Source organism: Protopterus annectens, chromosome 14.part0, assembly GCF_019279795.1.
Source record: "Protopterus annectens isolate FY-2018-M chromosome 14.part0, PAN1.0, whole genome shotgun sequence".
Taxonomy (NCBI): domain Eukaryota; kingdom Metazoa; phylum Chordata; order Ceratodontiformes; family Protopteridae; genus Protopterus; species Protopterus annectens.
Genome location: NC_056748.1, coordinates 412645083 through 412658512, shown reverse-complemented (window position 1 = coordinate 412658512; position 13430 = coordinate 412645083). Strand labels below are relative to the sequence as shown.

The following is a 13430-nucleotide window of genomic DNA, read 5'->3' as shown; positions in this document are numbered from 1 at the left end:
TTTTGTTTATATGGATGAGAACTTGTGAAATATAGGTAGGAGTTAGAGAAAGTTGGTTTCCTATATACTCTGGACCCAAGTACTTTATTACTATGGTCTTTATAAAAGGGTATCATAGGTTTATAGGTTCATAGGAAGTTACTAGGCTATTGGCCCTAGGGCCTATACAAGCCTAGCCAAAAAGGTACCCTGGCTTTCGCCACCCGAGAAAATTATTTTCCTGTGCCCCTGTCAAGCAGAGCCACAGAAGTGATCCACGGGGTGAATTTCCTATTTCCCATCCAATCATCAAGATTTTTCTTGAAGAGTGCTAATGAGAAGCTCTGTTTGACATAGATAGGTAGTCTGTTCCAGAGTATGGGAAGTTTCTGGGACAGAAATCTATCCCTCCAGCATGTTCCGTTTATCGTGGTGACAAGGTTTAGATCCCCAGAGCGGGTAGCTCGGAGGGATTGGGATTTCTTTAAGTGGAGCATGTCCAACAGCTCTGGGTTTCACATAGCTTTGTATGTTAGGCAGAGATCGCCTCTGAGTAGGTGATATGCGATGGAGTAAACCTAGAGTTTTTTGAGACTGTCTGCGTAGGGCATCTGTTTGAGGCCAGTAATCCTCTTTGTGAGGCATTTCTGTGGCCTTTCCTGTTGTTGTAAATGTCTTGTGAGGTACATACCAAAAGGGGCGTTGTACTCTATAATGGGTCTAATGAGTGATGAGTAGAGGGGAACAATGATCTCTTTTTATTCTGGATGAGAAACCTTTTGTGATGAGGTGTGCCATGTAGAAGGATTTCCTGACCACTGTGGCAATGTGATTATCAAAGGAGAGACTACTGTCAACCTGTGTGCCAAGGTCTCTTATCACACATTCAGTGTTAAATAGACTACCACCTATGTGGCAGTTCACGGGTACAGAGTTTTTCCAAAGGGGATGACAATGCACTTTTGGCACTGAGCTTGAGGCCATGGTTTTGACACCAGGCATCTGTCTCAGTGAGGCCCTTTTGTAGGATGTCCACATTGTTAGGAGTTTCGATTTTGGCTCCTAGTTTGCAGTCATCTGCGAACTTAGTTAGCGAAAGACATTCTGTGTTTGGTATCTACTTCTGTGAAGTACAGGCTAACAGTAGAGGACCCAGGACTGAACCCTGTGGTACTCCACTTGTCACTGGTCTGAAGTCTGATTTTGAGTCTGCTACTTACACAGTGCGGGTTCTGTCAGTAAGCCACTTGGCAACCCATCTTGTGACATAGGGATTTATACCTAGTTTAGTGAGTTTATCTATAATTCCAGAGTGGGGGATGGTGTCGAACACCTTGGTGAGATCTAGATAGGCTGTGTGAACCACCTTACCCCTCATCTATGGCTTTGGTGACGGCTTCAAAGAAGTTATCAGGTTTAGAAGACATACCCCCCACCTTTATCAGGTCTCATCACCCTAATGTTTTTATTCTCACTTAATTCTCTCAACAATTGGCTCTCGTTTTGTTAGATTAGAATAATTTCCATTTTTACCAAGTTTGTTTCGAAGTTCCATTTCTACTACTTTCTCAAAATTCTTAAGTTGTGGATGTATTATTGGATTATAGGTACTTTACTTCCTAAATTCAGTCCCAACTCCATTGTTATTCCTAGTAACATCAAACAACAATTCAAAATTATTTTTCCTTATAAAAAGTTTTAAATCAAATCAACACTTTACTAATATCACTATTTTTTCTTGGAACAAATTTAAGTCCTTCAATAAAAAGATGAAAGTATCTTTTGTCTAAATCCAGACCACTAGAATTAAAAATATTAAAATTCTGATACAAACTAAAATATTCAAGATGTTGATATATTTTCATTGTCTCCACATCCTACCTGTATTTCACAGCTACTTATCTCCCTCCTCTGTACTGGTATTGCACCATTGGTTTGTTCTTTATTCTTTCTGATCTCCTTAGGTAGCGAAATTCTATAGGGTCATTAATATCTAACTATTATTAGAATTTTTACCATTATTTTTGTTAAAACTCCTATACTCCATCTCATTATTCACACTATTGTCCCCAGACTTGTTAGCATATATGTCCTGCCTGTTATACTCTACCTGTTCATTGTTGTAGTATTCCACAGGAAAATCTTTACCCCACCTACCCCTTGGATAACACCTATTCTCTTTATATTCTGTAAGGTCTCTCTCAATCTTCTTGTTCTTACATCTAGAAATAAGAACACATTTATTAATTTTTTTTTTAATATTATAATATTTATCTCTCTTTCTCCACTGTAAACAGTAAATCTGTAGTATTGTTTTCATTAATCTCCTCTATTTGCTTAAACAGTTTATCCATTTCTATTTAGTTGTCCCTAATAACAACTTTCATAATTGAAAAACCACAGCTGTTGAAAATAGTTATTAGTTCTTTATAACTCTCTTCTCTAACATTATTTGGATACTTATAAACTCTGAGTTCTTTAGGGACAATTTCTAATGAGCGACATTTATTTAAATAACTGTTTCCCAAATAAATAGTTTTGTATTTAAGCATCAAATCAGAAATGTATTTCACATTTTCACTATATGTAAAATTATGTTCATCCACATTTTTGTCAGCATGTCTATCATAAAACACATAACTTTGCAGCCATTCTTGCCATTTAAAGTCTCCATTAGCAACATTAGCTTGGCCATTGTCTTTTAAAATATTAGAGTCACCAGAATTAGAACTGAGGTTAACAGTTCTTTTCTCTTTGGATCTCGCTCCCAACTAATGTTGCAAATTAGTGTCCCCATTGACTTATTTACTGTTCAAAGTTCTAAAAACTCCTGGGAAACCAGCCAAGGATGCCGACTCGTCTTCAACTCCATTATCTCCCCTCTCCAAGCCATGCAAATTACATTCATTGAACACCACCGAGGAATTCATCTCCTGATTACCAGGAGGTGTATACCTTGTCCCCACAGAAAGAAGCTGGGAAATGCTGTTATTCAACAGTTTATCAAGTTGGGTAAGCTTACCCACAGCACTTTTCAGCTCAACAACCTCTTCTTTGTGTTCCAAACACATCCGCCCACTCATAACCGGCTCCGCTATCACAAACAGTTACCAAACACAAAAAAACGAGAAGAAAGTGCTTAAGAGAGTGAAGCTCCAACAATATACCACCAAATAAGCACCTCAGAAGCCAGCAACGAGTGGTATAAACAAAATAAATTTAATGTTCACACGAATCCACAAACACTACAGTAACAGTGCACAAAATGCTTAACTGCTTCACTGCATTTATCATTCCAAATGGAACTTCATCAGATGCAAAACAGTTAATGAAATCAATTAAGTCTTTAAATACTCCATTTAAAATCAAATAAACCAATCCATTTCATTTTACACAGTTGCTAGTAAATATTCATAAGGACATGCTGACATACTAACGAATATTCATAAAAGATGTTCCCATACAATAAATTCATTAATTCCAATACCAATATGAATGAATATATGAACTAAAATAAATTAATAAACCTATTACACCTAGCTACATATAAAAATATATATAAAAACACCTAACTAAAATTATACTATTGCAATTTTAATAACATGGTGAAGCAGATAAGTGTTTTGTGCACTGTAATGTTTGTGGATTCATGTGAACATTAAATTTATTTCATTTATACCACTCATTTTTGGCTTCTGAACTTTTTTTCCATTCACTAATTAGTAAACTCTGTAAATTACAGTGACTGTTCATGGTGTTACTATAGGGGAGCTGGCGGTAACTCATCAGCATAGATTGTTGAAGGGATTGTTTGTGTGGACTTTGGATGTACCATATGTGAAGTTATTTTTTTTATTTTCACCTTGCTGTGAAGGGGAAAGGTGGTCCATACTTTAATTTTGATTAATATAAAGTAAAATAAAATAACTGCAGATTTTGTATGGCATTTTGGACTATCTCAGGTTTATGGGAGTTTCAGTAGTTTTGATGATGCACCAAGTATGTAGGTAAATTGTGATGAAGCACCAAGAATGTAGGCAAACAGTAAAAATAGATCAAAATAGCTCTGCAGTGTACCAGACATGTTTTGTCACACCCTTTAACAAGAATGTACAAATGACTGTTCCACTCCTTTAGTTAGGTTCATAGCTAGTATAAATTACACATACAAATGTGTGCCACAGAATTAATTCACACAGACTAGGAGCTGATACATCAGAAAATAAAAATCGATTAATTTACAGTTCTAAAGCAAATGTTTTTGCAGTTGAGGTGTGCCACCCCACACTTCCACAACTTTATATATACTAAATCGGAGATCATTTAACAGTGGAGTTAGAGAAAACCCCACATTGTTCTGCAGATGTACAATGTGGTACACATTGCAACAATGAGTAAACTACTCATAAATAAAAGGGAAAAAGCAGCTTTCAGTCCCCACTTCTCAACATTCCTAAAAACTGCACCAAGACCCATAATAGTGCTACCACAGTTATTCCAATATATTATAAAAAGCAGTCAGTCAATGAAATAGGGGTGATAAGTTTGTTTGCTTTTTATTATCAAAGGGAGCAACAATCCCTTGCAGCCCTGATATAGAAATTTCCCCCAAACAACACCTGACCTTTAAATACTACACTTTCTCTGCCCCCCCCCCCCCCAGGGCTGGTGCAGCCTCAGATATAATACGCTCACTAAGCACTGCTGCGGTGGCGGAGTTCCCATACTGGGGAAGCGGTCTAATGCAATAGGACTGTGCGTTAGTGTGATATGTGTTGGTCAAAATTTTGTTTTCTTTCATTGTAGACCTTGTGTGTGTTGTGTGTACATATGTATGTATATTATATAGGTTTTCAGTGCATTATAATCAGAAGTGAACATTATCTTTTCAATTCACAGTTTCTTAAATGTATAAAGTCGACTAGCTGTGCATTCATAGTACTGTGTTTTTCTGGGTTAACGTAGGCCAGTTTTTTGGTGACAGCAGATTTAGTGGTGAAAAATCATTGCTGACACTGCTGTTAATGTGAGATCCATACAGCAGTACCCTTCAAAAGGTACCCCACACATTCTTAAAGGCATATTATACATTTTCCGGCTAACATGTAGCAACATGTGTGCATGTGCCTGTGTAAGACTGACAAAAAAAAAAAGAGAAATGAAAAATACCTACACTCAAAAAACATTTACACACAAAATACTGAGAAAAATCTAACTATATCAGGAGGTCAAGCCGCATTGCACCCCCACTAATTATATATACCAACTCCAAGGCTGCACAACAGTGACGAAATGGCAAAAACATTCCATTAGTATAACTTCAATCCTGTTGATATTTTGAGTTTAAATGTTCATTCTCTTACAAAGTGGATAAGATATTTATTTAACTTAATGCTCAGTTTATTTGCCACCACCATGGTATAAAGGGATACAGCCCCAACTACAGCCTAAATGACAAGGGTCTGATTAACAGTTTAGGTGTCTGAGACTTTGGGAAGAGGATGATATGCCCAGCATGTTGTGGTAGCTATGCATTTAGGTGCACCTCATGGCTGATCCTTAGCCAGGCTGGGGACATGTACTGTGAGTGGCGGTGAGGTAATATGCTGTCATGCCGGCTGGGGACATGTACTGTGAGTGGCGGTGAGGTAATATGCTGTCATGCCATGCTGCACATTTGACTGTATATATTATCAGGGCATGGAAAAGGAGGCCAAGCCTGTGCATGGAATAAAATAGTTCTTGGAAGTGATATGAAGTTATCCCAGGTGACTTTTGATCTCCTCACTGGCCCCAATCATAGGTCAGAGTTAATCCAAAGAAAGAGAGAGAACTTGGTAAAGTTTATTTATTCCCCATACTTCTTAAATATTCTCATGTATTTTTTATCACACCTTTTCCAAGTTCTATTAAAGTTACAGTTTTTACTATATTACTTTTTTCAGGAAAGCTGCTTCAGTCATATATTACCCTCTTGTTGAAATAATACCTCCTGCTTTTCTCCACAGATGGGCAACTTGTGGTCTACAAAAATACAATAGGTGGTTTGCAAGAAGTCAGTTTACAAAGCTGTGTCACATAGACCAAGCCATGCTGGAGAACAACATTCTCAGAGAGGTGCATTATCCATACAATCAGAAAATTAGTCTGATCCTCTTCCACCATTCTACCCTTCCTAGGGGGGGTGGTACTGGCATGATGATCCCCTCTTCTGTATGAGATCACTACTGCAGCATACAGTTAATCTACACACACATGCAAGTACATAATGGGTGCTGGATTTCTTTCCACAATCCTGCAGAAACTATTAATTTATGAGTTCAGTTTTAAACCTAAGATGCTTCTCATGGAATTCTTACTGTAATGCCTTTAAATGACTTTTCTTGTCAACCTCAGATCTTCCAGCTATTTCTTTTTTGAAGAAATCCAGACTACTTGAGATGCTTTCACTTGTTAAAGTGACTAGAACTACAGCAGCTGACACACAAACCCTGTCTATGGCTTCACTGAAGTCTCAGCTGCAGAGCGGTAATGGTCACCATGAAAGCCTAACATATAAAACAGGGTGGTTAAAATATTTGTGCCATGTACCATTATGTTAAAATATGCAAGTATTCTGCAGAAAAGGTTTATGTCACTATAGTGTGGGGAAAGTGAACTCCTCGTTGTTATTCAGACTCTTGACTACTTGTAAAGCTTGTTAAAGGCAAGGTTTACATCCCATATCCCAACAGACAGATGATTATGAATATAAAGCTCAAGTTACACACATACACATGCAAAGCCTGAAAACAGAAACAAAACAAAAAAACTTCTAGGTAGTAACACAACACAGAAAGAAATAACCACAAGGAGGTATATGCATGCTAAACAAATTTACAAAATAACTTGCATTTTTATTTTTAAGACGATGTTACTACTGAACTTTCTGCTAACATCAGGTGACTGACTACCTCAGAATGCTGAGCTGGTAAGGGCCAAGATACAATGGAGTGTAATACATATAAAATGTTATCATTGCACTTTTGAGCCATAAAGTAGAACAGTGCAAACATAAACAAACATAACAGATAAAAGGCTAGAAGGGATAAATATATCATAGACTGTTTTTGATAGCAACCAATCTAAGACCATTTGATCAATTAAATCTGTTTACCAGGTCAGGTCTGCTACAAGCAGAGTCCCAACTGCTTGAAAACCACTGCCTCAAAGCGAGGGACTCAAGCATCACGTAGCTTGTTTAGTCTGTCACACTTAAACTCGAAAAGGGGTTCAAGGCAATCAACTGCCACACCTTACCTGAACACATTAAGAGTCTGAGTGAGGCAATTGTGGCATCAGTTGTAAGGGAGAAAAAAGTTATTCTAGGGTTAGGGTGTGGGCAGGGGTTTTAGCATTAGGGAGCAGGAGGTGGAGAGTTAGGAAGCAGGCAGGACAGTTTAGGCTTAGGGAGTGGGAGAGGGGTTTTAAGGTTCGGGAGTAATCGGGGACTTTATATATAGGGATCGGGCGCAGAGTTTTAGAGTAAGGGAGTGAGGCCTTGGATGAGACCTTTAGGGTTAGTGTGGGGCTAAAGAGCTTTATACGTTTTGGTGTGGCCATGTAGTTTCAAGTGATTGGGCTAATGGGGGTTACAGCACTTGCTTTTTTGAGCATGTGTGTTGTGAGCGTGTGAAAACCTGTAGCAGACTCCATAGTTACCACATTATTTCATCATCAACAAAACAAACTACAGTTTCTAGTTAGACAGGAGTATTCCCAACCCTAAATACAGGTATTACCTCCGTCAAGCTGCTTTGAATTCCCTTACTGCCTTTTGAACATTTGTGTATAGATATACATCAACATACATGCACCACACACGCACACACAAAGAAATCTGTGTTCCGTTAGCCTAGCATCCATTATAAAACGTTCTGTACATTGCTCTTGATCTGTTGCCACATTGTACATTTTTGTTCTTGAACAGTTCCTTCCAAACATGTATCTACTTGGAAATCCTTAATTACCCTAAGTATCAAAAAGTTGCTATGCTATTCACCTTTACTCTGAGAAGAATATATAGAAAATACACACTAACTTGTATTCCTATATTTTTTTTTTTTTAGCACAGACACTTCAGTTCCTTTCTCCTGCTCTGCACTATCTTAGAGCCAATCTGTTTGTCTTGACAGACATCGTCTATAAAACAGCACATGGTATGCAGATGGGCTTTCTTTAGCAGGCTTGCGTCTGTATTAACTGATTTACGTATTATACAAAATAGGCATTACATGGTGCTCAATACAGAAAAGCAACAACTATCAACATATCAATATAAAGAATGCATTTGATTAGGTTAACATTTTTAACTACATAGTGACACACAGTTTATATTATGTTACTGCATCATATTGTGACGAATTCTGTCTTGCCCCATCCCCTTGGTTATATCCCACACACAGTTCATTAAGTAGGTGTTAATTAAGGTAACATAAATTCTGCCAGCAACAGGTGACTACCTCAATCACTGCTGGTATGTTTTTATTAGAATTCTGTCAGATGCTCTTAAAAAATATTAAAAATACATTAAATACTAACAGATACTCCAGAAAAATTGCTTTCCACATTGCACATGTTGGCAAGCAGTTACAAGCAATAGCCAAGAAAATATTAACAGTTTGATGAACCTCATTGTGTACATATTAGGCAAAACTTCTGTAAGCATCACACATAGGAGAAAAGAAAAATAACACAAGATGTCCATAGGCTTGCTGCATTAACTGAAGAAAGAGGCAGAGTCAAAAAGCACTTACATGCTGTAAATGTTTATTTTTTATATTGCTATATACAGTTCAATTCTTACTGATATTTGATTGTTGTGAAGGTGTGGAAGTATAATTTACCAGAAGTATGCCACCTCTAATCCAATTCAGAAGGAGATGAAAGAAGTCCATAGAAATTCTATAAGCACACCTGTCTTGACAAAAATGTTTTAAAATACTATAAATATGGCACATAGCATAGCAGAAACTGACACAGAGTTTACCTCCACTTCCTAACTGCAACCCCTCTAAAAGATTACGAGAGAGGACAGTACTGTTGTGAGGCTATACTAAACAGTTAACCATTTATGCAGGCAAAACAATACAGTACAAATTCTAAACAGTCTAACAAGGATATGATCACAGGAAACAAATTCAGATTTCAACAACAACTAATTCTTAGTTACTGGATTCTCAAAACTGATGTTATTGGGGATTGAAGTATTCCAGTTGCTTATATTAGCCGACAAGCATTTTTGATTTATTTAAAACCTCATAGCAAGATTATGGCACACAGATCTGTTGAGATAACTTCTGCAATGCCCATCTTCATGTCAGTATGTTCTATGTACATATTGCCTTGTCAATCTTTATTTTGAACTCTGCCATCACAGTTTACCAGATTCATTAATGATCAGTGCAAGAGAGAAACTAGACTTGAAAAACAGGAACTTATCCCAATGGAATGCTGCCTGTTAATCTTCTATAAAAATATTACAATTATTATCAACAGCTGTTTCTGTCCTGCAAAGCAGTACTGGGGACGTCTGTCTCCTATTCCACTCCTCCACAGGTAACCTGTCATGATCTTCCTAATCCAATCTGAATTATTCACATCTCAGCTACCTGAATGGAAGTACAGCAAACATTTCACAGAGTTAGTGTCCTAATTAAAAAAAATGGTCCTCTGGCTGGTATCTTATCATAGTATATACTGAATTCTGCATTAAGACTATGACTGCCTTTCTCCATTGCTATTGCAGAAAGCAACCAATAATGTAAATCAGTCATTCTGGTATCATTCTGCAAGACGAGTTCTAGCGGCTTGTCAAAAATCTCTGATAGCAAAAACTTCCGTGAAGTGCACAGAATCCTGAAATACTTGCACAGCTTTTGTGAAAAACATTATTACTAAAGAACATTATTATCAACAAATACAGGAAATGGAGCAAAATATGCAGCCTGTAGTTTATCACATGTAATACAATCACCGATCTGTACAGAGTTAGTTTCGAAATACAAGCCAACACTCTCAACAGCAACTTATTTCACTCAAGAAACGCAATTAGCAACGCGATGTAATGCTTACTTTACTTCGAAAGTAGCTACTGTTATACAACATTCGACACACATTTTTGTGAGAAAATGATAAAGCACACAATGCATGTGCTGCATGTGCATATACAGAGCGGGAGATTAGATGGATAGATACACATCGTTATGGTTATTTGCACTAACAAGTAATACAAAGCACTTTATTATGGATTTCTTTATGGTATATTCCATTTACTGCACTTGCAGATTACAGTATTTGCCCAACTTTGGCGACTATTATATTAACTGTAACACCGTAACAGTTATTAACCTTGTACATTCAAGAAATGAAAAACAATTCTTAGCTGTCCAGTGCAGCTCCTCACTGACTACCAACATACCAGGTGTCTGGTCACTTAGCTATGCCTTATGCCTTTCTAGTCATCTAAGGTGACGATCTACCCACATATAAGCGTTAGTTTGCTTCAGACTACTTTCCTGCGTTCACTTATTAGGCAAATACTAGTCGAAATTTAAGTGTTCCTATATTTTCAGATTTAAATCACTACATTGCACTTATATGCCCCACACCTGGTCACAACTATACCGGACAAGAAACAAATGTGGGTATGAGCCAGTTGTACAGCCCATCTGCAAGTCACGTCCGTTTCTGTATACCATATCATCACAATGCCATAAAGTGCCCGCAGCATAACGGAGAACAGTTTCTAAATAATACACATTATTCTAGCACATTGAAATTATTTATAACTGTTTTCTCTCTAAATTATCCATCTTAAAAACTTTTTAAAAACACTATGACGAACGAAATTAACACTTGGTATATTTTTTCGCTGTTATGATGCTCAGTGTGGTCACAGATGGTGCATAATTAATTATAAAATAGTATTACTATGATGAAGCTGGACAGAAGAAATATTGTGTTTGTGTTGGGAGTGTGAAGTACACAGTTTACAGCCCACTTAACGGTTACAATGTAACCATCTACCCAAGACTCTTGTAATTATCTGGACACTACAGACAGCGCCTCTTTTAAGAGCAAACCGTTAAAACACTGCTGAGGTGTCTGCTACTTTCAAACTATCAGCTAAACTCCAACTGCAGCACAGAGTATTTTGAAGTAATGACACATACCTTCCTCTCTGGGTGACGGCATGGCATTGCTTGTGTAGGAAAGGGTGAGTAAGAGGTGAAGGAATTTAAAAGAGAATGGTTTCAGCCGGCTTGACATCTTGTACAGACTGAGGCTCCGTTCGTCAGCTGGCCAGGACCATAATATACAGTAACAGTAAGAGGGGCTTCAGGATGTTGGAGATTTCCTGCAAAGAAATCTACTCCAGACCACTCCTGCAGGGGCTGAGCTGGGATTGCTCTCATGAAGTTCTTGGAACAAATCCTCTGAACGCATACGGGAAAGACAGCAAGGAGGCGTTAGGACCTCGAAAGGGGAGACACTCCGAGGCCTGAAAAGTGCACACTTGCCAACATTGTCGTTCCTTATTGCAAAAGGAAACTGATTGTGGTGCTCCTATCTACCAGGCAGCAACCCGCGGGGTCCTAAAGATCCTCGGCTGACCTAGCGCGTACGTCGGGCTGTAAGAGTGTTGCACTCGGCTGAAAAAGGGTTAACAAAATTGAAACTAAATTACCGCTTTAATTACCACCTTGGGTCAATGACACATTCAGACATAGAAGCTAGGATAATTCATCAATGAAGTGGTAAAAACAGGGGTGTGGACCGCATGCAGGGCTGCTTCCCTAACTTTTACAGCTGTCCAAATTCTTAATAAAATATTGAGGACAGAAAATCGTAAACGCACATTGCTTTACATATCTAAACTGCCCGATATACTTCACTTCTTTTATTTCCCCAAACCGTACTGCAACCAAAGTCCACAAAGCTGTATAGTTTGTGGGTAGTACTCCGAGCACCTGGTGCTCAGGCTTCTACGGTGTGAACAGTGTCTGTCTACTGGCACAGGTATAATAATACAGTAGTGTGCTGAATGAAATAAGAACACAAAGTGGTCCACTTGCGGCGTGGATAGGTATTTCTGATTGTTGCAATGAGTTCCTGGCATTCACATTAACTTCGACAACACCTAGACCACCCATATTCCTTCACAGACACTCGGACAGACTCAGGCAGACATACACACACAGAGAGCCCTTGGTCCTTTGAAACTTTAACATTTATCTTTATCATAGCGCTGAGGCTTTGCTCTTCATACCAAATTTAATGAACTAGGAGTGCGTAACTTCCATTTACAGAGCAAGCAAATGTCAAATGTGCCATCATCTCTCCAGATCCACCTGCTTAGTTGTACCCTTTTCATTTCCTGTAGTCCCAATGGATTTGTACGCTGTTTATTAATGCAAATGATCTGATGAATTGCTTTATCAAATAAATAACACTAACAAAGTAGGGAAAAAAGTGCAGACACACAGTCAAACACAATCTGATTGTACACCATTTTATACATCGAGCATATTCGGTTCCACCCAAAATCAGTAGATGTTATTGTCAGAAACATGTGTTGGAAATGTACTGAATGAAAGAGCCAGAGAGGACAAGAAAACGTTCAGAGAGATTAATAAAAGTTGAACAATACTTGAGGTTTAATGCATGATAGACAGTGGAATTACAGTTCAAGAAAGCAATGAAAATTGTGTACAAAAGAGAAAGCACACATTTGATGTGCATGCCTAGTGGTATGATAAATACCAGTATTGACCTAAAGCCATGGACAGCAAGTAAGCAGAGGACAGCTGAGGAAAGAGTGCTTACCAAGAAATGTCTAACAGGGGTATCACACCAATATGTATGGTGGTTTCTCGCTGGTACAGTACATCAAGAAGCACACAGACATATCAACCTGTTGCAGGAGGCTGTGGTCTGTTAATGCACATCATCCATCATCTGTATGTCCTTCCAGACACTGAGCGACCAGAAAATGTGCAGGCCAGTACTAGATCAACAGGTATAAAAAGGCTATTAGATGAAACATATTGTGAGGCACATAATTCCAGAATGGTCACAAAATGGCAAATACCACTGGAGGAAATACATATAGCTGTGTGTTTATTGTTAGCTGCTGTCATATAGTAGATACATGATGTGTCATGGCATCACTGATTAGGATGCAAAGTATGTTTTATTTTTATTTTATTTACCCATTGCTAACTGGATCAGTGCCACTAGGCTAGTGGTATCTTTTCAGGGAAGACCTAAGGTGGTATTTATACTAAAAGGGGAAATGTGGCCAGGGCATCAGGAAACTTCCCTTACTCTTCCCAGTAAGTGCCATGGGGTATTTATTCACATGAGCTACCACCAACTTACGCAGATGGGTCCTCGGCTTAACATCTCAT

General features: G+C 38.2%; 1 protein-coding gene across 1 annotated transcript in view; it reads right to left on the bottom strand.

The window, feature by feature from the left end:
* Nucleotides 1-11545, bottom strand: part of ADAM12 (ADAM metallopeptidase domain 12) — a 2765134-nt gene extending 2753589 nt beyond the window's left edge. The window contains exon 1 of the mRNA XM_044056180.1: nt 11193-11545. Coding sequence (XP_043912115.1) covers nt 11193-11289 — 97 coding nt within the window. The 5' untranslated portion in view covers nt 11290-11545. The remainder of the gene's footprint in view (nt 1-11192) is intronic.
* Between the last annotated feature and the right edge of the window lie 1885 nt (nt 11546-13430).